The sequence below is a fragment of the Chiloscyllium plagiosum genome, unplaced genomic scaffold (assembly GCF_037043375.1).
Source record: "Chiloscyllium plagiosum isolate Xiang-an unplaced genomic scaffold, Cpla_swu_hap1 HiC_scaffold_25, whole genome shotgun sequence".
Taxonomy (NCBI): Eukaryota; Metazoa; Chordata; class Chondrichthyes; order Orectolobiformes; family Hemiscylliidae; genus Chiloscyllium; species Chiloscyllium plagiosum.
The window spans coordinates 19,460,172-19,485,352 of NW_028270163.1; the positions used below are offsets into that span (position 1 = coordinate 19,460,172).

A 25,181-nucleotide genomic window follows, 5' to 3' on the forward strand; every position below is an offset into this window, starting at 1 on the left:
CCTGCACATCTTTGGACTGTGGGAGGAAACCGGAGCACCCGGAGGAAACCCACGCAGACACGGGGAGAACGTGCAAACTCTACACAGTCAGTCGCCTGAGGCAGGAATTGAACCCGGGTCTCTGGCGCTGTGAGGCAGCAGTGCTAACCACTGTGCCACCGTGCCGCCCACCTTCTTGCCTAATAACATAAAAATTGGCCTTTCTCCAATTTAGGACTTCAACTTTTAGATCTGGTCTATCTTTTTCCATCACTATTTTAAAACTAATAGAATTATGGTCGCTGGCCCCAAAGTGCTCCCCCACTGACACCTCAGTCACCTTCCCTGCCTTATTTCCCAAGAATAGGTCAAGTTTTGCATTTTCTCTAGTTGGTGCATCCACATACTGAATCAGAAAGTTTTCCTGTACACGCTTAACAAATTCCTCTCCATCTAAACCTTTAATACTATGGCAGTCTCAGTCTATGTTTGGAAAGCTAAAATCCCTTACCATAACTACCCTATTATTCTTACAGATAGCTAAGATCTCCTTACAAGTTTGTTTCTCAATTTCCCTCTGACTACTGGGGGGTCTATAATACAATCCCAACAAGGTGATCATCCCTTTCTTATTTCTCAGTTCCACCCAAATAACTTCCCTGGATGTATTTCTGGGAATATCCTCCCCCAGCACAGCTGTAATGCTATCCCTTATCAAAAATGCCACTCCCCCTCCTCTCTTACCTCCCTTTCTATCCTTCCTGTAGCATACGTAACCGGGAACATTAAGCTGCCAGTCCTGTCCATCCCTGAACCATGTTTCTGTAATTGCTATGACATCCCAGTCCCATATTCCTAACCATGCCCTAAGTTCATCTGCCTTCCGTTATTGAAGGAAGGCAGATGAACTTAGGGCATTGAAATAAATGCCGTTTAATTTATCAGACTACCTTGTTCTCTATTTTGTCCCTGCCTGCCCTGACTGTTCAACTCACCTTTGTTCTTCGTCTCAGATTATATCAGTCTCAGATTGATCTCTTTCCTCACTATCTCCCTTGGTCCCACCCCCTCCCCCACCTTACTGGTGTAAATCCTCCCAAGCAGCTTTAGCAAATCTCCCTGCCAGTATATTAGTCCCCTTCCAATTTAGGTGCAATCCGTCCTCCTTGTCCAGGTCACTTCGACCCCAGAACAGATTCCAATGATTCAAAAATGTGAATCCTTCTCCCAGACACCAGCTCCTCAACCATGCATTCATCTGCTCTATCCCCCTGTTCCTGCCCTCACTAGCTCACAGCGCCAGGAGTAATTCAGATATTACTACTCTTGACGATCTCCTTTTTAAATTCCTGCCCAACTCTCTTCAGAATCTCAACCTTTTCCCTTCCTATGTCATTGATTAAGGTGCTGAAGCTTATTATTTTCTAAGCTGCAGAATCTCTGCTGTTGTCAAATATGACAAGAAATGTGAAGAAAAAATGTGAACAATCGTGGAGAAACTATTAGAAAATATTATTAAGACTAATTCAAACTAATTAGTCAGAATCAAAATGGTTTTGTGAAAGGGACATCACAGTTTTCCAATTTGTTGCTTGAAGGAGTAACGTGCTGTGCTTAAAGGAATAAATGCCGATGGAATTCGTGCAGTTAAATTTCCAGAAGACCCTTGAAAAGATACCACATGAAAGGTTATTGCAGAAAATAAAAGCTCATGGTGTTAGAGGTAACATATTAGCATGGATAGGAAATTGGCTGGCTCACAGGAAACAGCAAGTAGGTATAAATGAGTCCTTTCCTGGTTGGCAATATTTAATGAGTGGTATGCCACAGAAATCATGACTGGGGTGTTAGCATTTTACAATTTAAGTGAATTTTTGATTTGGATGAAGGAACCTAAAATATGGTTGCTAAATTTGCTGATGGCACATAGGTAATAAAGTAAGTTGGAAGACAACATACAGCGACTACAAAGGGATAGATAGGTTAAGTGAATGGACAAAGCTCTGACAAATGAAGTGAAACAATGAAATTGTTCATTTTGACAGGAAGGATTAAAAAGAAGCGTTTTATCTAAATGGTGGGAGATTGCAGAGCTCTGAGATGAAGAGGGATTAGTTTGAGCAATTAATTGCAAAAATGTAATTCTGCAGATATACCAAGTAATTAGGATAACTAAGAGAACATTATTGTTTATTGTGAGGGGAATTGAATACAAAAGTAGGGAAGTTCTGTTTCAGTTATACAAGTCATTGGTGAGACTATTTAGAGTACTAGGCTCATTAAATAGGGCAGAATGTTAGTAAATTGGAAGCAGTTCAGACAAGGTTATCAGACTAAAATTGAAATGGCAGGTTGTCTTATGAGGATCAGTTGAACAGGTTAGTATTGTATCCATGAAGTTCAGGAGAATAGGAGGTGGGGTCTGATTGAAACACTTAAGATGTGTTTAAGGGTCCTGAGAGAGTATATTCAGAAAGAATGTTTTTAGGAGAATCTAGAAGTAATCTGGTACAATTAATGCTGTTAAAGTACTATCAAACTTATACTGTCAAACTAATTGTTTTTGCAGTAAATTTCAAGCTGCATTCACCTTAAAAGACCTCGTCGATCAGAAATATATTTACTGTGATTACTGAGACCACCCAGATTAAGGAGTGTGAACTGAAAAATACAAAGTCCCTTTTTCCTTGCCCATGCAAATCGAACTATGCTAGTAGGAAAACAGTAATCATACTTGCGCAATCTAAATAATCTCACTGGCCTTTTTATTTATAATGACCTCTTAGCTGTGTGTGAGAATGAATGTGCAGCTGCTGGACTTCTTACCCAAATAAGAGTGTAGTTTTTGTATTTTGAATTCACTGCTGATGTATATTCAACTAATTCTCTAAACATATGAACATATAAATCAGGAGCAGGAGTAGGTCGTAGAGTCCCTTGAGCCTGTTCCCCAGTCAATAACATCATGGATGATCTAATTGTTGCTTTGCCTTCACTTCCTTGCCTTCCCACAAAATCCTTATCTGAATACTTTTATGCACAAGCTGACACATTTAATACATGATTTCTGTTTATTTTTAGCTGAGTTCAAACCATTTTCTGAAGTTCACCATATCTAGTAAAACCAGAAAGGAATTTCTTTTTCAGACTGAAATTAGTTCCATTGTTGATCAATCAATCACTAACCGATTGGCAAGTTATACTTAGGGGAAAAAAACACTTCTTTCCTCCTTCCCTAAGGTATCGGCTCACAGAGAATATGAAATCATTTCTAATGAAGTAGGTACTTATCATCACCTTCTCATAAACAGTATTGGATAAGATCAATCCAATCCCAACCTGAGGTCAGCAGAGAGTAGGACAGACCGTGACTGAGAGTAACTGTCATTGGGCCTGCTGGTCTTGAGCAGGTCAGGAGAAGGAGGCAAAGCTGGGGATTTCCCGGATACACAGGAACATAAGAAACAGGAACAGTAATAGCCCATTCTGCTTCTTGAGCTTGCTCCACTATTCAATGAGATCATGGCTAATCTCTTACCTCAATTCCATGTTCCTCCACTATTGTTTAGTACCTTTATACTACTCAGGCTGGTGCACATAGCAATAATGCCATGTGGGGCACTCTGTACATATATTTGTTTAAGCTACAGATGGCACAAGTTTTATCTATTAATTCTTGATTTGAGATGAAGATTGATTAAGTGCCATCAGTACCAACTTGCTCAGCATTGAGGATCCTCGAGTAAATTCTGTCTTCATTTGGGTGGCACAGTGGCTTAGTGGTTAGCAGTGCCGCCTCACAGTGCCAGGGACCTGGATTCAATTCCATCCTCAGGCAACTTACTGTGTGGAGTTTGCACATTCTCCCCCCGTCTGTGTGGGTTTCTTCCGGGTGCTCCAGTTTCCTCCCACAGTCCAAAGATGTGCAGGTTAGGTGGCTCGGCCATGCTAAATTGCCCATAGTGTCCAGGGATGTGCAGGCTAGATGGATTAGCCATAGTAAATGCAGGGTTACAGGGATAAGGTAGAAGGGAGTGTCTGGGTGAGATGCTCATTGGAGGGTCAGCGTGAATTCAATGGGCCAAATGGCTTACTTCCACGCTGTAGGGATTCTATGATTTGCTCCCAGGAAGGAGCATTGTTTGACAGGAGTATGATAATAGAGTTAGCATCAACACTGCTCGAGTTGACTGAGGCTCCTCATTGAGGACTCAGCGTTTCAAAACAAAACCGAAAATCTACATTTTGGCATTCTGTGGACACTTCTCTCTGCTAAGAATGCCTTGGAAATGCTGCTACCCAAATAAATTCTTACAGGAGGGTTAATCCGTAAATGACAATAACTGGAAATGTGAATTTTTCAAGAAAACACTGAGATTATTTTGCTGGACTTAATTAAATGTAAGAATTCGTTTCCTGCAGATTTCAATAATTCGAATTCACAACAGGGTTTAATTGAAAAAGGTGGCTGCATCATTCACACACTGTTAAAAGGAAGATCATGGAGTGGGTGCAAGTACAGCTGAAATTCACACTGTGCTGAATTGGCAATTTCAGCTGCAAGGGAGAGACAGCTATAACAGGCTTGCTGCTACTAACATTAGTTACAATGGGTTTAGATCAGAGAGTTAGTTACAATGGATTAGAGCCCTGTCAGGGCGTTGTCTGTCCAGTAGTGTGAAGATTGCTGGACACGACAAAACAAAAACTTCTTGAATGCTAAAATAAACTGGTATTACTGCCATGTGGCAAAAGGTCAGAGTTATAGATTTAGAAATTAATGTTAATGATATTAATAAAAAAGAATGCTTAGCATGTTGGCATAATTCTCTGTTTGGATTAAAATTCCTATTGATACTACAGACAAAATTTAAATATGTTAAGTATTCCTGCACTAATCAGTAATGAATGTGTTTGTATTTATGTTCCCTAATCCATAATGTTCTTCATTTTCAGTTTATTTTTCAGAAGTTTAAATGCAATCCACTCAGGTTTCTGGCTCTGAAATGTGACTCTTGTGAGTTTAGGTGATCCGACCCTGAATGCCCGGTAATTTTAGGTTGATGCTGGAGAGCGTAGACAGGGATGAAAATTGGTGTTGGATGGCTTTGTTATGTCTGACCAGCGTAATCGCTCTCAGATGACTGTGGTGGGGGTGTTTTGCAGTTTTACCTTCTCGACACTGGCCTACAATGCAGCATCTGGTCGGTTGCCTTGATGTGTTGTAATAAAACTTACAGTGGTTGCTCGTGGGCAGCATAAATCAGTGAGTGCAGGCCACTGATCTAGATGTCACATATAGTATATAGTGCAGAAATCACAGGGACTTAGTGCTTTACAAGGCAGCAGTAATTTGACCAAACGGTTTTCTGAAACACTTTTCATAATGTTTTTTATAATTGAGAATGAATTGAAGGCTCTGATCTGAACCCAAAACTGAATCGCATTCATAAACTGGAGAACCTTGACAGTAGTAAGGCTGATATCTGAACTCTCAAAGCTTCTGAGCGCCCTGCAACACTGCGTAATTATGTTGGGCTTTATAATGTATCAAAAAGGTTATTGACTGCTTTTCAAAGAGAGACTGAATCATAAAAATGGGCTTTTCTTTCTATCTCTCCAAGCTGTTTCAGCACAGGAGCAAATCAGTTAATCCTACTCCCCATCCTTCCCTTGCAGCTCTGAAAAGTTCCTCTCTTCAGGTGTTTATTCAATTTTCCCGTGAAAGTCACAAACGCGTTTTTGTCTTTCACACTCTTAGTGTATGTCAGATCCTAGACATGTGCTGCTTAAAGTTTAACCTCATGTCGCCATTGGTTGTTTGAACATTGACCTTTTATTGGTAAAAACTGAAAGAGCTGTGGATGCCAGAAATCAGAAACAAAACCAGGAATTGCTGGACAAGCTCAGCAGGTTTGGCAGCATCTGTGGAGAGTCAGAGTTAATGTTTCAGGACCTGTGACCCTGTGACAAGTGGGAAGGGCGGCACGGTGACTCAGTGGTTGGCACTGCTGCCTCATGGTGCCAGGGACCCTGATTTGATTCCTGCATTGGGTGACTGTGTGGAACCCACTCTGTGTCTGCGTGGGGTTCCCTGGGCACTCCAGTGTCCTACCACAATCTAAAAATGTGCAGGTTAGATGAATTGGTCATGTTAAACTGCCCATAGTGTGAGGTGCATTAGCCAGAGGGAAATGGGTCTGGGTGGGCTACACTTCAGAGGGTCGGTGTGGACTTGTTGGGCCAAATGGCCTGTTTTCACACTGTAGATAACCTAATCTAATCTAGGAAAATGTTGGCATATATGCAGAAGATAGGGTGGGGGGAGGGAGAAAGGAGTAAATGATAAATGGGGACAGAGCCATGTGTGTAATAGCAGACTGTGTGATAACAAGGTCTGGTGCGTGGGGTTGGGGTAAGGACATGGGAGAGCTCAAGCCCTGAAGTTATTGATCTCTATTGAGTCCTGAAAGCTGCAGACTCCCCAAGTGGAAAATGAGGTGTTGTTCTTCCAGCTTGGGCTGATCTTCGCTGGAGCACGTCAGCGAGCCTGGCCAGGGAACAGGGAGGTTTGTTGAAGTGACAGGCAACTGGAAGCTCAGGGTCTTTTTTGAAGGCAGAATGTAGGTTTTCTGCAAAGTCCATGCTTCGTTTCTCCAGTGTAGAGGAGACCACATTGTGAGCAGCGAATGCAGTAGGCAAGATTGTGAGAAATATAGCTAAAGTGCTGCTTCACCTGGAAGGTATGTTTGGGGGAGGAGAGAGGAGGTAAAGGGGCAGGTGGCCCACCTTCTGCGGTTGCAGGAGAAGGTGCCACGGGACTGTGGGGGGATGGGGGGAGTGATGGGGGAGTGATGGAGGACCAGGGTGTCCTGGGGAACAGTTCCTGCAGAAGATGGACAAGGGAGGGGAGGGTAATATGGAGGAAATAATGGCTGATGATCTTCTCATGTGGATGCTGGTGGGAGTGTTAAGTAAGGTCTGGGGGAATCCTATCACTGTTGCAGGACGGAAGAGAGGGGGTGAAGGTGGAAGTGCAGAAGGTGTGTTGGACCTGGTTTTTGGCCCTGTCAACAGTGGAGCTGGGGAATTCTTGGCTGAGGAAGAAGGTGGTCATTTCAGAGGCTCCTTTGTTGAAGTTGGTCTCATCAAAACAGATGCGATGGAGCTGGAGGAACTAAGACAATGGAATAGAGTCTTTACTACAAGGTGTGAGGATGTATAGTCAAGGTAATCCTTTGTCTGTTCAACTGTTCTGCTCTCTCTTTGGGCTCCATCATCATCTATTGTTAATTCCTTAACCCCTCCTCCCACTCTATCTTCTGCATGTAAATCAACATTTTCCTAGCTACCATCAGTTCTGAGGAAGGGTCACTCAACCTGAAATGTTAACTCTGATTTCTCTCCTCAGATGCTGCCATACCTGCTGAACAATTCCTGTTTTTGTTTGGTGTCATTTGGCTTTTGACTTTTTCGTCAATAGGAGCATTTTCTCCTTACCTACAGTGCCATTACAATATGAAAGCAGAAATGATAACTGAACAATGTAGAATAAGGAAAGAAATTCCACCTACGTGTTATGATTCGAATCAGTGATTACAAAAATGTAGCACCTTAGCTATATTAAACTAATGACCTCCCTTTCAGATCCACATCATTTATAAATATGAGCCAGCCTTCACTGCACATTCTGCTTCCAATAAGCTTTTCCTCTTGAGCTTTTGCATGTGAAAGCAAAACACTATAGGATCCTTAACACAGTAAAACACTTCAGGCAATTCCACCAAGAACCAAACTGTATCATTTTTACAACAGTGCAAAAAATCTAACAATCTACAACCCGTATCCAGTGAGACTTTTGCTGGAGATATCTAACTTTAGAACGATCTAATACTTAAATTAAGGTGCAAAATATAATAATGTGCAGCACATGGTACTCTTTTATTAGGATATAGTACTGCAAAGTTTACGAATATGCTTAATGTTTAACTACTCCACCCTGAAAGGATTCAATTGTTTATTAATGTTGCAAAGTATTCTGTGGTCTGACAGTTCTGTGTGCCAATTTCTCCAAACTTCACTTATTTCCTCGTGAAAACTGTAAACTAATGATCCCTGTCATTGATTCCCCAACCATACAAAATGGTCTTTCCAAAGGCACTTCACCATTTTAAAAGTCTTTAAATTAAATCTTCTTTTGGCCTTCCCTGCAATAATGAAATTTTCCACCAAAGCACTGCAGCATGGAAGCTTGCATGTAAAAGCAATGCAAGCTACTTTGGTGAAAGGAAAGTTGGTGTATATACTGTAAAGAAGAGTTACTTTTTCCTTCAATTACAACACCAATTTGCTACCACTTGTTTAATGCTTTAATTTATTTTATGTAAAACCAGTGCCCCAAAGTGATTCACAGGAGTGGTGTTAGATACAATTTAAGGCCAGGCCATATAAGAATAGATGAGGAAAGATTGTTTGATACACTGATATTCTTATTTGAGATTTGCAAAGGTTTTATTTTAAAGCTACAGTATGGTGCAAATGCAAATATTCACCTTTCCTTTCTGGGTCCTTTCCCTGGCCAGATATCATCTCCCAAAGGGCAGAACTCAGCTTTTTTATTGTATTCTGAAACTCACCACCAAATTAACCAGACTGCTAATTTACAAATTATTATAGACAATGTCCTTCGAGGCAATGTGAAACAACTCTGATTTTTCTAATTTTATGAAATCAAACTCCAATTTATCAAATCATCCATTAACCAACTAACAATTCAAACATACTGAAAAGCTCAGTTCTTACATATCTTTAGATCAACCAATTTACAAACCATTAACAAAAGCGAAGGAAGGGTAGGAGAAATGGAGAGGACTAAATTAAAACAAAGATAGAGGGGGAAGAATTCAGACTTCTTTTAATTAATGAAATTAACTAACGGAAGAACTAAAAAGTTACATGTAACAAATTAACAAAAAGCAAAAAGGGGTGGACAAAGGGAGGAGTAAATGAAAATTGTGGTGGATGGGGAGGTAATCATCCACTTGGCATTTCTGGCTGAAAATTCCTGTAAATGCTTCAATCATACCTTTTGCACTGCTGGGCTGGTTTACTCCATTATTGAGATTAGGGATGTTTGTGGAGCTTCCTCCTCCAGTGAGTTGTTTAATTATCCACTATCATTCATGACTGTATGCGGCAGGACTGCAGAGCTTATATCTGATCCGTTGGTTGTGAGATTGCTTAGCTCTGTCTATCACTTGCTACTTTTACTATTTGGCATGCAAGTAATTCTGTTTGGTTGCTTTACCAGGTTGACACCTCATTTTAGCCTGGTGCTGTGCCTGGCATGCCCTCCTCCATTCTCCATTGGACCAGGATTGATCCCCTGGCTTGATGATAATATGCCAGATCATAAGGTTGCAAACTCTAATGAAGTACAGTTCTGCTGCTATTGATGGCCCACAGCACTTCATGGATGCTTAGACTTGAGTTGCTAGATCTGATCGAAGTCTGTCCCATTCAGCACAGTGATAGTGCCACAAAAATGATGCAGGGTACTCTCAATGTGAAGATGTGACTTTGTCACCACAAGGACTGTGCAGTGATCATTCACACCAATACTGTTTTGGACAGATGCATCTGCAGCTTGCAGATTGGTAAGGATATGTTTTTCCTTCTTGTTGGTTCCCTCACTAGCTGTTACAGAGCCACTCTGGCAGTTTCTGTCCTTTAGGATTCGACCTGCTCAATCAGTAGTGCTGCTGTGAACCACTCTTGGTGGTAGATATTACAATCCAACACCCAGAGTACATTTTGTGGTCTTCCTTCTCCAAGAGTTGTTCTATACAGAAGAATACTGATTCATCAGCTGAGTGAGGACAATACATGTAATCAGAAGGAGGTTTCCTTACCCAAGTTTAACCTGACGCCATGAGACGTCATGGGGTCTGCAGTCAATGTCGAGGTCTCCCAGGGCAACTCCCTCCTGACTGTATACCACTGTGCTGCCACCTCTGCCTGATCTATCCTGCTGGTGAGACAGGACATATCGAGGAATGGTGACAGTGATGTATGGGACATTGTCTGTAAGGTATGATTTCAGGAGTATGACTATGTCAAATTGTTGCTTGACTAGTCTGAGAGACAGCTCTTTTAAATGCATATAAAATGAAAATACATCATCGTCCCTTCACTGTTGCAAGTTCAAATCCTAAAATTCTCTACTTAATGGCATTAAACATCAACATATTGCATGTGGACTGCAGCAGTTTAGGAAGGCAGCTCACAATCATTTTCTCGAGGGCAACTAGGGATGGGCATCAGTTGCCGGCAAGCCAGAGATGCCACATCCCACAAGTGAATGTAAAAAAAAAGGCAAGATAACATTCTCTGGGCCTTGCTGTGCCCACCACTCAAAACGTTGCAAGAACTCAAACTCATGATATTTTAAATCAAGCTGGAGCAAGTGGGACTTGTACCCAGGCTTCTTATCCCAGAGGTATGACCACTATCACTGTGCCAAAAGAATTCTAAAGTCAACATAGTTGTATTGCACTCATTAGAGAGAGATGACTGGTAGTGGTTGAGGGTCACTGTGCCTCAGGTGAGGGGAGAGGTTGAGAAGAAGAGCCTTTCATGACAACCTCAACCATTGCAGGAATTGAACCCACACTGTTGCCAATACTCTATACTACAAACCAGCTATCCATCCAATTGAGCTAACTAACGCCCTCCAAGCTCAACTCTTAAGATATTTCCTAATCAATCTGCTCTGAAGCAGTTAGGACTTGAACCTGGGCCACTACCTCAGTGCCACCACAGCCCTCAAGCTCAACTCTTAAGAACAAACTTTGGACGAGCGTCTCTTGCTTTCAATCAATTCTGGAGCTGATCTGTTTGAGTCTTAAAGGAACCTACATTTTTACCTGCTTGAAGAGACAGATCCTAAGGAGCAACGTCAAGGAAAGAGAAGTCAAGAATCAGGAAGCTTTAGGGAGGGAATTCCAAAGATCAAAGTCTAGAAAACAGAAGTGAAAATTGAGATAGTTTTGGAGAAACACAAATCTCAGGTGGTTTATGGGACTGGAGGAGGACACCGTGATTAAGGAGAAAGGTACATAGTTTAGGGAGGAATTTGAAGACAAGAATGAGAATTTTAAAAATCAAAGTGTTCCTGGACTGTGGTCGATGCAGGTCAGCTACATCATTAGCAGTAAAATGTCAAAAATGCGATAGAAATATTAAGCAATCCTACTCATTTATATTTCTTTGGCAGAACTAATTCCATTTTGCTAAGTCTAAACCACCAAACATCCTTACTGCAGATTCAATCACTAGCTCCCAAACTACACATCTGTTTGGGAGGTTGTGGAACAGCTTGCACCTATTTTTTAATAAAGAATTGAGTGATTGGTAGATTTCTGGACAATGTTGAAGCTTATTCCATCAGGAAACATTCATTTTTCCAGTCCAGCTTGAAAATGTGTGAAGATATGGGAGAGGTGCCTCATGAAAGAAGTTGCAATCTTTAATGGTCAACACATTGAAGAGCAGAACAGAGCTGACAGAATTCTCTGCTGATGCTGGTAATGGTAGACCCTCTTAAATCAAGGGACAGCATTTATGAAACCCTTAATTGGGGAAACACAAAATATGGTTTTGGAACAGGAATAAAGAGTACTGGGATAATGGAAGATTCTTGGTAGTGTAGATGAGCAGAGAGATCTTGGTGTCCATGTACATAGATCCCTGAAAGTTGTCACCCACGTTGATCGGATTGTTAAGAAGGCATATGGTGTGTTAGGTTTTATTGGGAGATGGATTGAGTTTCAGAACCATGAGCTCATGTTGCAGTTGTAGAAAACTCTGGTGCAACCGCACTTGGAGTATTGCGTACAGTTCTGGTCACCACATTATAGGAAGGATGTGAAAGCTTTGGAAAGGGTTCAGAGGAGATTTACTAGGATGGTGACTGGTATGGAGGGAAGGTCTTATAAGGAAAGTCTGAGGGACTTGAGGCTGTTTTTGTTCGAGAGAAGAAGGTTGAAAGGTAACTTTACGGAGACATACAAGATAATCAGCGGGTTAGAATGGGTGGACAGTGCGAGCCTTTTTCCTGGGATGGTGATGGCTAGCACGAGGGGACATAGCTTTAAATTGAGGTGTGATAGATATAGGACAGATGTCAGAGGTAGTTTCTTTACTCAGAGAGTAGTAGAGGCGTGGAATGCACTGCCTGTAACAGTAGTAGACTCGCCAACTTTAAGGTCATTTAAATGGTCATTGGATAAACATATGGATGAAAATGGAATAGTGTAGGTTAGATGGGCTTCAGATTGGTTCCACAGGCCGGCACAACATTGGGGGCCGAAGGGTCTGTACTGTGCTGTAATGTTCTATGTTTTATGGTTGGAGGCAAAGCACACGTGAAAAGTGGACGTACGTCCCCAGGTGTAGAGTGAGTGTATGTGTGTCTGTGGGTATATGTACGATTGTGTGTGTGATGCATTATCATTATGGGTCACCACAGCAGTTAAAGTAGACTGCCTTTGGGAACATGTGTCAGACAACCCTTTTAAGGATTGATTTCACATGCTAACTAAAACATAATGAACTAATATAAAAAGAATCACTTACACAGGATGTGACTGTAACACTCACTCATAGCTCTTACCCTTCCCAAATTTAAAAAAAAATTGTTTTAAAAAAAGATTGCATCCCTTGAAATTAAACAGAACGGTTTTTCTCTGATCAAATAAAAGCAAGATATACGAGGGAAGGAAAAGCAGTCAGACAGTGAAATGCTCTGGGTGTTAGTTGCCGTGGAGATGCCTGTACCACCTGCAGCTGAAGGAATCTCAAGGTGGCACTAGATCTCCTACAGCTGAACACGGCAAAGACCAAGAAATATTTTGGCTTCATTGAAACTTAAGCACCTGGGCAGGCACCAGTTAGACAATGTCCACTTTCTCTGAAACAAGAGCTAAACAATGTGACAGCTGAAACTGAAAATCATGCAAGTTTGCAATGATGTCTTTACAAATTAATCTGTCCGTAATTTGCATGCTGCAAATTTTATTAAGATTCCAGAAGTTCCGAGTCTTTTTATTTGATCAAAATACTCCTTTAATTAATCACAGTGACTGACAGAAGTTACTGGTAATGTTATCACATTGGTCATAAATGAGTTTTTTAAAAAAAACTGTTCCATCTGTGATAGCATGTTTCCCGTTTCATTTTTATTTGTTACACCTTTCTCACACTTTCCTCTCATTTACAATGCAAGATCAATTCTATATTTCTGGAATGTAAAGAAAGTTTGCCCAAGTATGAATTGTAGTGTGATGATTGAGTTCTACGTGTTCACATACCCCATGGGCTGGGTCAGATGGGTACAGGTATTTGGGTTTTAAGTACATGCTATGGCTCTCTGCAATTATAGTAAAAATGGCCACTATTAAAACATTTTTTTAACAGCAGAATTGTTACCAAAGGTTTGCAAACTTTCAGGAAAGGTAGCTCCTTGCCTTTTTCCTGGATTGACACTTAAACCAAAGGAGAGAATATTGCCAGTGTGCTGGAAAGCCAGAGGCATGACACCAGGATAGATACTTGAGTAATTTTGCAGCAATTTCAATGCTCCTATTCCTACTGGTTTTCCTACTATGTACTAGACAATGAGTTCTCCTTTGAGAATCATAGAATTGTACAGTATAAAAGAGGCCCTTTGGCCCATCATGTCTGTACTGCCAAAAATATGCTACTACCTACACTAGTCCCTCTTTCCTGCACGAGGACTACAGCTGTGAATGTTCAGACACTTCAAGTGCTCATCCAAGTACTTATAAAAATATTGAGGTTTGCCGGCTCATCTACCCTCCCAGGCAATATATTGCAGACCCCCACCACCCTCTGGCTGAAAATCTATTTTCCTAAAATCCCCTCTCAATCCTCCTGCCTTTCACTTTAAAATTATGCCCCCTTATTTTTGACCCTTCATCTAAAGGGAACAGCTGCTTTCTATTCACCCACTCCATGCCCCTTATAATCTTATACACCTCAAAAAGGTCCCCCCCCCCCCAACCCCCTCTGCTCTAAAGAAACCATCCCCAGCTTATCCAGTTCTTCATAGCTAAACTGCTTCAACCCATAACATCCTGGTGAATTTTCTTTGCACTCCCTCCAGTGCAACCACACCCTCCTGTAGTGTAGTGATCAGAACTGCACACAGTACTCCAGCTGAGGCCTAACCAAAGTTCTGTACAGCTCCAAGATGACCTCCCTACTTTTAAATCTATGTCACAACTGATAAAGGCAATGTCCAGTATGTCATCCTAACCATCTTATTAACCTGCGTGGTCACTTTCAGGGATCTGTGGGCAAGCATCCTAAAATCCCACTCTTTGTCTGAGCTTTCTAGTATCCTGCCATTCACTGAGTACTTCCTTGTCTTGTTCCTTCTTCCTCAGACTTATGAATTGAATTTATTGTCATGTGTACCGAGGCACAGTGAAAAATTTTGTCTTCCGAGCAATACAGGCAGATCACAGAGATAAGTAGTATCGATAGTAAATAGTAGGTAAACAACAGCAAAAACAAAAACACAGGTACAGGCAAATGTTAAGAATTTGCGAGCCCATTGAGTATTCTAACAAAAGTAGAGTAGAAGCTGTTGTGAAACCGGCTGGTGCGTGTATTCAGGCTTCTGTACCTTCTCCCCGATGGTAGAGGTTGTAGACTTATCTGGGTTAAGTTCCATCTGCCACTGATCTGCCCATCTTATCAATCCTCCTGTAACCTAAGACTTTCTGCATCACTGTCAATGATCCAGCCAAGAATCATGTCATCCTCAAACTTACTCATCTTCCTCCCACACTCTCATCTACATCATTTATGAATATCACAAGCAATAGGAGACCCAGCAGTGAGTGGAGAATTAGTGAGGGAATTGCAGATGCTATGTTGGAAACTTACAGAACAGGGTTAAGGAAGGATACTTTCTGGTGTGTCCTTGGCATTTACAGGCCTCACACTATTAGCAGGAATTCCAAACATTGTTGTGTCCATTTCTTTCTTCAATGGACCGAATCTGGCATCCTTAATAAAATGTATCTTATTTAACAAAATGAATGCAATAAATTCTTGAGAAGTAAAGAAAGAACAAAATGCTGGAAAAACTCAGCAGGTCTTGCTACATTTGTGGATGTAGATCTAGAGTCACACTGGAATGGATGTGTTAGCGATGATTCTCTCCCCCCACATGCTGCCAGAATTGCTGAGATTCTCCAGCACATTTTTAAAAATTCCGCATCTCCGCTATCTGCTTTATTTACTTTAATTAAATTCTTCAGAAGATTCTGCAGTCTGAAGATTTTAATTGCATCTCTTTCTTGGTAGGCATGAAAGAATCTAATAACCCTCTGAAAGCTAGCTGAAGAAAGCAGCATGTGCTTGTGCATTTCAAATCAGCAAAATAGTGAGGTGTTAATTAAGTACTGATTTTGATGCACTGAAGACTGTAAATTGAAACAGGTTGCTAATGAACATCTAAATTATTTAGTCATTTAGAAGACAGGAGCATTAACTCTGAAATTTAGCATCAAATTTATCCCACATAGATTCTAGCTGACATCAAATTCAAATCCAAATTAAATTTAAACATCATTACTTGTCAGCCCAAATCCCTAACACTAAACTTTTTTCACAACTCTGACACAGGGCAAAATTGTACAGGATCGACACTGGGTGTTTTAGCACTGTAAAGAGCTGGTAACCTATTCATTCTTAAATTGCCCTCTGTCAGCCAAATTTTCACTGCTCCAGTCTTGACAAAGTGAACTCATGCTGGACATACAGGTGGTTTGCAGCATTAAACATGAGATCCAGTGAGGGCATCTCCAAGAACGGGTCTGGGTGAAAGTGGGTGAAAGCTGAGTTTTAAAAGTCAATCATCTATTTGTGTTGGGGAGCATGATTGGATTCCATGAGCTCACATCTCATAAGGAGACACTTGAATGCAAGCGAGGGGCAAGCTCACCAAAGTCAGAGATTTCATAATTGGAATCAGATGGCCATTTCTTGTTGGAATTAAAGACCCTGATCTCCTGTGTTGTGGCAATGATGAGTGGATTGTTGTTATGCTTGAAAGTCAATACATATTTCTTCTTGGGCCTTTTGATTCTGGCTTTATCAGAAATGAACAGCATAGCATAGCATCCTCTAGGGAACATGGCTGAAGGAGGAAAAAGTGAGGACTGCAGATGCTGGAGATCAGAGTTGAGAGTGTGGAGCTGGAAAAGCATAGCAGGTCAGGCAGCATCCGAGAAGCAGGAGAGTCGATGTTTCAGGCCCAAGCCCTTCATCAGGAAGGTTGGGGGAGTCAGGCCCAAGGAGGCTGAGAGATTAATTGGGGGGGTGGTGATGCTGGGGGAAAGGTAGCTTGGAAGGCAATAGGTAGATGAAGGTGGGGAATGATGGTGATAGGTCAGAGTGGAGGGTGGAGTGGATAGGTGGGATGGAAGATGGACAGGTAGGACAGTTCAAGAGGGCGGCACCCAGTTGGAGGGTTCGATCTAGGATAAGGTGGGTGGAAGGGAGGTGAGGAAACTGATGAAATCGACACTGATGCGGTGTGGTTGGAGGGTCCCAAGGTGGATGATGAGGCGTTCCTCCTCTAGGCATTGAGTGGCTTGGATTTGGAAGTGGAGGAGGCTCATAACTTGCACGTCCTTGGTGGAGTGGGAGGGGGAATTGGAGTGGTCAGCCACAGAGAGGTTGGGTTGTTGGGTGCGTGTGTCTCGGAAATGTTCCCTGAACCGTTCCACAAGTTGGCGTCCTGTCTCCTCAATGGAGAGGAGACCGAGTAATGTGAGGAGAAGACAGGACATGCCCCTGTTTTAAGGTACGAGCTGCCATATGTAAGGTTTTACAGGTCCAGCCTTTGTATATCAGTGAAAGAAAAGGTGAATGGGAGAATGTTGGGGAGATGAGTGAGTGAGTAAACAGGTAGAGGGACAAGGTGGCATTTGGGAGAGTGGACAGTGGGATTGTTATTTGGATCAGGTCAGCTGACAGGTTAGTCAGAAAGGTAGTCGAGTCAGGAGAGTAGTTGGGTAGTTGGGAAGAGTTATCAGGAGAAGTTAGGTGGTTAGGCAAATAGACAGTTAAGTTCAGGTTAGGTGTAATCGGGTTGGGGTTAGTTGAAGGGTCAGGGGGTTGATTGGTGGGGGCTCAGTCATGGAATTACTCAGAGGTTAGACTAGGGCTTGATATTGTTGTGCTTGATATTTCCTGGATAAGTCCAGGTAAGTACTGGGGAGGTTTCTAAAGTCTCCGGCTCTAGCTCAGGGTAAGAGATATTCATGCAGTGTCCTGTTCATTGATAGTTAAATTTTCCATTTAATTCTGATAAACATCTCATATCAGGATTTCCACAAGGGCCCGAAGTGCAGCTGAACAGGCTGGGACCTTTTTTTATTAGGGCGTAGGAGGTAAAAGAGGGGACCTTTATAGAAGTTATAAAATAATAAGGGGTATAGAGAGAGTTAATGGTAGTTGGCCTTTCCCTAGGATGGGGAATTTCAAGACTAGGGGGCACATTGTAAGATGAGAGGAGAGAGTTTTAAAAAAGACATGAGGGGCACATGTTTTACACAGAGAGATGTTTGCCTGTGGAATAAACCTCTTGAAGAAGTGGTAGATGTGGGTAAAATTACAATGTTCAGATAACATTTGGTTAAGTACATGAATAGAAAAGGTTTGGAGGGATTTGGGCTGGGGGAGTCAGGTGGGACTAGTTTAGTTTGGGATTATGTTCGGTGTGGATTGGTTGGATCGAAGGGTCTGTTTCCGTGCTGTATGACGCAGTGTCCCTTCTCTGATGATCTGGATATTGGAACATTTGACCTATTGCTTTTATGAAACATCGAGGAGGGATTTTCCAATGGTGATTTACTTGGCTGTATATTTCACTTGAACTGGTTGGCTTTCTCAGAGCTTGGGAAACTGCTTAGCAAAATGGTGCTGAGTATAACCAGCAATGTCGGTGAATCTGAACTTGTCACAGATGGACCTTAGTAAATGCTGTCTTATTGTTGCTGGTCTGTCTGCATTGCCAGTACTGTTATTGATTGCTAATTGACCTCTGAAGTTGCCTAGCAAGCCATGCAATTGTACTAATTACTAAAACTACTGCATCAGGTCAAGAATGTGGGCCATCACCACCTTTGCAAATGATTTGATCATTGCCGGTCACTTCCTGAGGGGAAAATATATATTGACTTGCTCATCCCAAAGAATCAGCCTGATTTCACTAAGATTTGGCTCCTGTAAGTTAGCAATAAATGTTTGCTTTCTCTTAAAGCTTCATTTTTTTTTTAGTACTCACTCATATTATTTATTTTATTCAAAGAGCTCATCCCTTTCTCACACCAAACTTTACAATAATCATCTGTTAAGATCAGGCTGCCTCTTGGCAGGAGCAGGGGATGTTCATGCCAGTGAGTAATAAGTAAAACACTAAGTTCTGTGCTTATGTTAGCTGTGCTTATTGTACATGTCCCACTGGTGTAGTGTGCGATGTGAACCAAAGATACAATTTACAAGCATGTGCCTGTACTTTGTCCAAAAGACAACTACTGAAGATTATCCAGGAAGGGAACTAGATGAGTTTCAGTAGCAAATGAATGGATTTTTGGAATCAGGCTGTTAATTTACTGCTGGCATTTTTAGCAGTTTTACAGTGGTTATAATCCTCATTAAAAAGTTACTGGAGCACACAGAGCCAAAAGCAATGTTCATTTTCTAAGTTGACATTGGATTTAAACTGTTTTAAAAAAAACCTGACAGAACCATCTTCAAAATCCATTGTACCACCATCTTGGATTTTGTTCACTTTTGGTATAGTTGATCTTATGATTGCTCCTTTTAAAACAAAATATGAAAACAAGTGGATATCTATTACTTACCAGTTTCACACAAATGATGAAAGGGGGCTTGGCATCTGTAAAATGGAAAATGGGAATTTTTGGCTTTGGTTTGTCCTGGAAGAAACAAGAATGTATGTCAGCACACCGTTGGGATTATGTTACCAAAACGTTGACATACTGAAGAATGTGTTATATTCAGACTGGTGAATCATCAACATTGGACCTTTCTTGTTTGAACTGCTTGCAGAAATGATGGTATGGTAAGTTATTTCATGAATGATTTCTAAGAGAATCTGAATGGAGGTAGAAAGTTATGTGTGTACATGCGCACGCATGTGTATTTGATGAATCTAATTTTATTTCTATTATTGCTTAAATCTTGGATGCTGAAATAAAAATTAACTATTTTAGTTTTAAGAGAATGGTATTCTATAACTTTAAACACTGCCATTCCATCATTATTCTTGTTAGTCTGACATTCTTACACAGCTTTTTAGAAGATGGTGACAGGTTCTCTGCCTATATATGGATTCATGTTGTTGTGATATTCTGTAGAATGCCAAGCAATAAGGAGCATTAAATCTAATGCTTACAAACTCTTGGTTTAGCTCACACTTTGCACGTGGGGCACCAAGTAGACTATCTAATGATATGGCAATTCCTAATTTTGAATGTATCCACACAGAAAATTCACAATTGTGGAGATGCATTCTGGATGAATAAAAAGGCAAAATACTGTATGAAGTAAATTTGGCAATATTTGATAAGCTATTGGATAAAACAAGGGAATGTGTAAAATAAGATCATTTCAATCATTCCAAGATGCATAATGTTGACTTTAGAGAAAACCTATGATGAGTGTAACCCAGTTAAATACAATTTTGTCCAAATTTTACTTATTTGTGCCAGGTACCAGTGTTTTCCTTTACAGATATCTGATATCATGGAATGATAAAGCTTCAGTTACCATTCCTATCACTTCCTTTACAAGGAGTACTCTGTCATCAAGAAGCACTTTATCAGGTGGCCAGCCTGTGACCCAGAAACACTTAACCAACTGACCATCAGTTCAGACATGAATTTTAATCAGCATTTCCACTGTGCAGGTCCAACTCTAAAGGTACAGGTACAGATGAAGAATGTGCAGGAATACATTCATTTTTCAACTGCAATGTCAGAACAAACTTGTCACTGACGCTGTAATTATCATATAAATTGAATCTGAATCAGGAATCAAGGACACTGGAGTGAAGTTAAGTGAGGTACCCTGAAGAGAGTTTAGTCAAGCCCATTCAAGTCAAAGTTTAGTGTTGGTATGAATCTCAAGCCCCTTTGCACTGGCATTAAATTTTGACAAAAAGCTTAAAATATAAGCAATTCTGGCATTCAAAGTGTTAAACATGTGGGCGCCAGTTATGGTACCAATTTGTGCTATGAGCTATCAGTTTAGCTAAGTGTCAATTATATCATTATCTGTTTATCATTAATCTTTATTGTTTTTATAACCCCTCTGAGCTAAGTACATCGTGAAACGTCTTTTACAAGATGTCACCACACCCCTCTCATCTATCCAGTTAATCAAGATTAAACTATCATTATCCACAGCACCAACAAAATGAACACTGCAGTGTAATTACAAAGCATTAATCGTTCAGAATAAATAGTTTTGACAATAAGGTGGAACAGACAGTGGTAATGTCATTGGACTAGTAATTTAGTGAGTTGGACTAAGTCCAGAGATATGGATTCAAGTCCTACCATGGTAGCTGGGGAAATTTAAAAACAGCTATTTAATAAAATGCAAGCCTCATTAATAATAAAAATGAAATAATGAGTTGTGGTTAAAATGACTTAGTTCACAAGCGTCTTTCGCAGAAGAAATTTGCTTTCTTTACCTGGTCTGGCCTACATGTGACTCCAGGCCCATAATAATGTTTTTGACTCTGATACTGTCTGCTTATACACCATCATATATTCATGGGCAATTATGAATGGGCATTAAATTCTGGCACTGTCAAAATGCCAGCCAAGAACAGATAAAAAAACTGTTCAAATTATGGTTTAAAAATGTGAAATTCCTTGAGTATTACAATACTCATGAAAGATGACTGTATTCCTTCAGGATCTCACAACAACAGGCTCAGTGGAAAATAATTTTCTGTAGATTTTCGGGCAATTACACGTTATGGTGCTTTTAATAAACAGTATGTTTTCCTTTATTCGTGTGTGGGCCATGAATACCAGCAGATTATAGGGGACAAAACTGAGGAAAAGGTGGAGAGCTGCATGCGGAGGGTTTTGTCTACCCAATGGCCTCAATCACAATCCAAACGGGATTAGGGACTCAGTCTATGGGGAATGCAACTATGCTCTCACACAGTGGATCATGGGAAAATGGCAGAAAAACAAACTGTGCATTAGTATTTTGTGTTTGGTACAGAGGAACAGGAGGGATGTGGGCACAGGAGTTCTTTGCTGTAATGTATCATCATTGGAGCATCGTAAAACAGTATTTAAAAGACGTTTTCTTACCTTTGACTCTTGGTAAGTGTAGGAACCCTTTGTTATCTTACTTTGATCCACATCACAAAAAGATACAACCTGTAGAAAGTGGAACCTGTAGTTAGCATTATATATTTATTAACAAGGTTCAGTGTTTTAAATGGTTATGGATAATCTTCACTAGCAGATTTTGAACTATTTAGGACGAGTTCTCATCTTCTTCGAATTTTCAGTGGAGACAATACTAATACACAATCACTGCAGCTAACAAGCAGAAAAGGCATCCAAATGCATACATAATGTGTTACACACATTAAAACATTAACTGGAAACCTAGCTGCAATGGCAACCATCAAAAAGTCTTTTTGTGGTCTTTCTGATGGTGCATAGACTGAAATGTAACAAGAATACACTGAATAGATCTGTTGATAATCTGGGAGAATATCTTCATCCCAAGTCACAGAGTCATAGAAGGTATAGTATGGAAACAGACTCTTCGGTCCAACTCGTCCATACTGACTAGACATCCCAACACAATCTAGTGCCACCTGCCAGCACTGGCCCATATCCCTCCAAACCCTTCCTATTCATATACATCCAAATGCTTCTTAAATGTTGCAATTGTACCAGCCTCCACCACTTCCTCTGGCAGCTCATTCCATATACGTACCACCCTCTGCGTGAAAAAGTTGCCCCTTAGGTCCCTTTTATATCTTTCCCCTCTCACCCTAAACCTATGCCCTCTAATTCTGGACTGCCCCATCCCAGGGAAAAGACTTTGCCTATTTATCCTATCCTTGCCCCTCATAATTTTGTAAACCTCTATAAGGTCACACCTCAGCCTCCGACACTCTAGGAAAAACAGCCCCAGCCTGTTCAGCCTCTCCCCATAGCTCAAATCCTCCAGCCCTGGCTACATCCTTGTAAATCTTTTCTGAACCCTTTCAAGTTTCACAACATCAGTCCAATAGGAAGGAGACCAGAATTGCACGCAATGTCCTGTACAGCCGCAACATCACCTCCCAACTCCCCTACTCGATACTCTGACTGATAAAGGAAAGCATACCAAATGCCTTCTTCACTATCCTATCTACCTGCGACTCCATTTTCAAGGAGCTATGAACCTACACTCCAAGGTCTCTTTGTTCAGCAACATTCTCTAGGACCTTACCATTAAGTGTATAAGTTCTGCTAAGATTTGCTTTCCCAAAATGCAGCACCTCGCATTTATCTGAATCAAACTCCATCTGCCACCTCTCAGCCCATTGGCCCATTTGATCAAGATCCTGTTGTAATCTGAGGTAACTTCTTTGCTGTCCACTACACCTCCAATTTTGGTGTCATCTGCAAACTTACTAACTGTACCTCTTATGCTCGTATCCAAATCATTTATGTAAATGACAAAAAGTAGAGGACCCAGCACCGATCCTTGTGGCACTCTACTGGTCACAGGCCTCCAGTCTGAAAAACAACCCTCAACCAACACTCTCTGTCTTCCACCTTTGTTCTATATCCAAATGGCTAGTTCTCCCTGTATTCCATGAGATCTAACCTTGCTAATTAGTCTCCCATGGGGAACCTTGTTGATCGCCTTACTAAAGTCCATATAGATCACACCTACTGCTCTACCGTCATCAATCCTCTTTGTTACTTCTTCAAAAAACTCAATCAAGTTTGTGAGACATGATTTCCCACGCACAAAGCCATGTCGACTATCCCAAATCCGTCCTTGCCTTTCCAAATACATGTACATCCTGTCCCTCAAGTCGAGAAAATGTGGACTTCTGCAGTTCCTTTCATCAGCTCAGATTACCCCTTTACATCCAATCATTTTTTCAAACAGGAGAGAATGTTGTTGTATTGTAGGAAATGCAGCAATTTCCATAAAGCAAACTTTTCAATATTAATTTTCATCTGATAGAATGTAGTTCCATATTTGTAAAATTAATTGTTCAGGGCCAGAGAAGTTATTCAGAAGTAATATGCATAATTCAAACACACTAATAATAGTAAAAGGATAGAGTACGGCTATAAGGAACAAGCAAAGTAAGCTGTTCACTGAATCAAAGGGTATGGCGGAGGTACTAAATGAGTCTTTACCAAATTAGAAAACAATGACAATGGCCCAGTTAAAAATGTGAGTGTAACCACCTGATATACCCCATTCTTTGAAGATTTGTCAGCCATGTGAACCCCAGTCTTCAGGACATTCAAAGTGGTATCCCTCTGAGACCTGTTTCTTTTAATGTATCAGAAGTGGCAGAATGGATCACTTGCCAGAACAAATCCCTAAAGACTGGAGTTCTCATGGCTGGTAAATCTTCCACAAAGAATGGGGTATACTGGGTAGACATGAGTAATAGGAGAAAGAGAGAACTGCAGATACTGGAGATCAGAGTTGAAAAGTGTGACACTGGAAAAGCACAGCAGGTCAGGCAGCATCCAAAGAGCAGGAGAATCGATGTTTTGGGTATAAGCCTCTCATCAGGTAGGAATTCTGAGGAAATTACTGATTTGGCTGAACACATTCATATTAATATAGTCAACTCAAGCAAACCCTATCTTCGGCCCTGTGGAGTTGGGCAATGGGATGGCTGGGGTCCCAGGGAACATCCACTGCCCTGGGAATAATAATTTTCATTGTCACAGCATGTCTGTGTTATTTTATATTTAGCCTTTTTAAGTGTATGACAGTCACAACAATGAAGAAAATGACTGTGGAAGACTGGTCCAAAATGATACATTTTACCAGAGGAACAAATTACTAATAGAAGAGAAAAAAGAAAATGACCAGCTCATCAAAGGGCAAGAGGACGATTATAGATGTGACACTGTCGTAAGACTACTTGAAGACTAATAATTTTACTTCAACTTTTGGGAATTTGTTGTGGACTCTTCGTTAACAATGTCCCTATGGCCATAATCTGACCTAGAGCCAAAGTGGGGGACTGTGGGAGCTGCCTATTTTTAAGAGACACAGAGTGGCCGAATTTTACCTCAAAAAAAAGCAATGGTGCCTTTCAGAAGGGAATTATTCCAAGGCAAAAGTATTGTTAATATCTAGGCTTTGGAGATTACAATTATCTGAATGGCAAGATTCCAAGGAATGCAAAGCCAGTGATAAAGAAGATTAAAAACAATTTGGAAGATTTGTAACAAAATGAAATTGTGACTCATAAACTTTGAAAAAATCACGACAATAAGTAATTAATTCTAGTCTCATCAAGGATGCTTTCAGCCATAAAAATAGCTGCTAAAATTATCTTGCAGAAATTAGCTGTCTCTTTGAAACCATTTACAATATTAATAAGTTCTAGTTAAAGATTCTTTAAATAACCACAGATATGTTTCAATGTAATTATAAAATATTAACGAGATGCCTGGCATATCTTGTCTGATTAGCTAAAAATGTTGACAATAACAATAAATATTAAAATTATAATTATTACTAATATTATGAGATTTTATAACAGAATCAACTGTTTTTGTATAAATGGGTAATGGAATTTGATAAGAGATAGCCAGTACTATGGACAATAGTATTCAAGTAGTCCTTAAAGGTAAGCATAACTGAAGGAGGACAGCCAGTAACTTTGTGAAACAATGTAGAAATATTCCAAGGCCTAGAGATTAGAATAATTGTTAAACATCATTTTAAAAAAATGAAGAACCAAGAGCTGTCCATAGGAGTATCCATCATTGATCAGGTGTTTTCCCTTCCCACAGAAGGGAAGAGGAGGGTACAGTCTTCAGGTTGTGACTGATCACTGTAAC

At 40.7% G+C, this 25,181-nt stretch overlaps 1 protein-coding gene across 1 annotated transcript in view; it reads right to left on the reverse strand.

Moving 5' to 3' along the window:
• Positions 1-25,181, reverse strand: part of qtgal (queuosine-tRNA galactosyltransferase) — a 385,611-nt gene that overhangs the window by 10,983 nt on the left and 349,447 nt on the right. Inside the window, exons 10-11 of the mRNA XM_043714488.2 lie at positions 21,438-21,506; positions 18,945-19,019 (exon numbers count right to left, since the gene is read on the reverse strand). Coding sequence (XP_043570423.1) covers positions 18,945-19,019; positions 21,438-21,506 — 144 coding nt within the window. The remainder of the gene's footprint in view (positions 1-18,944; positions 19,020-21,437; positions 21,507-25,181) is intronic.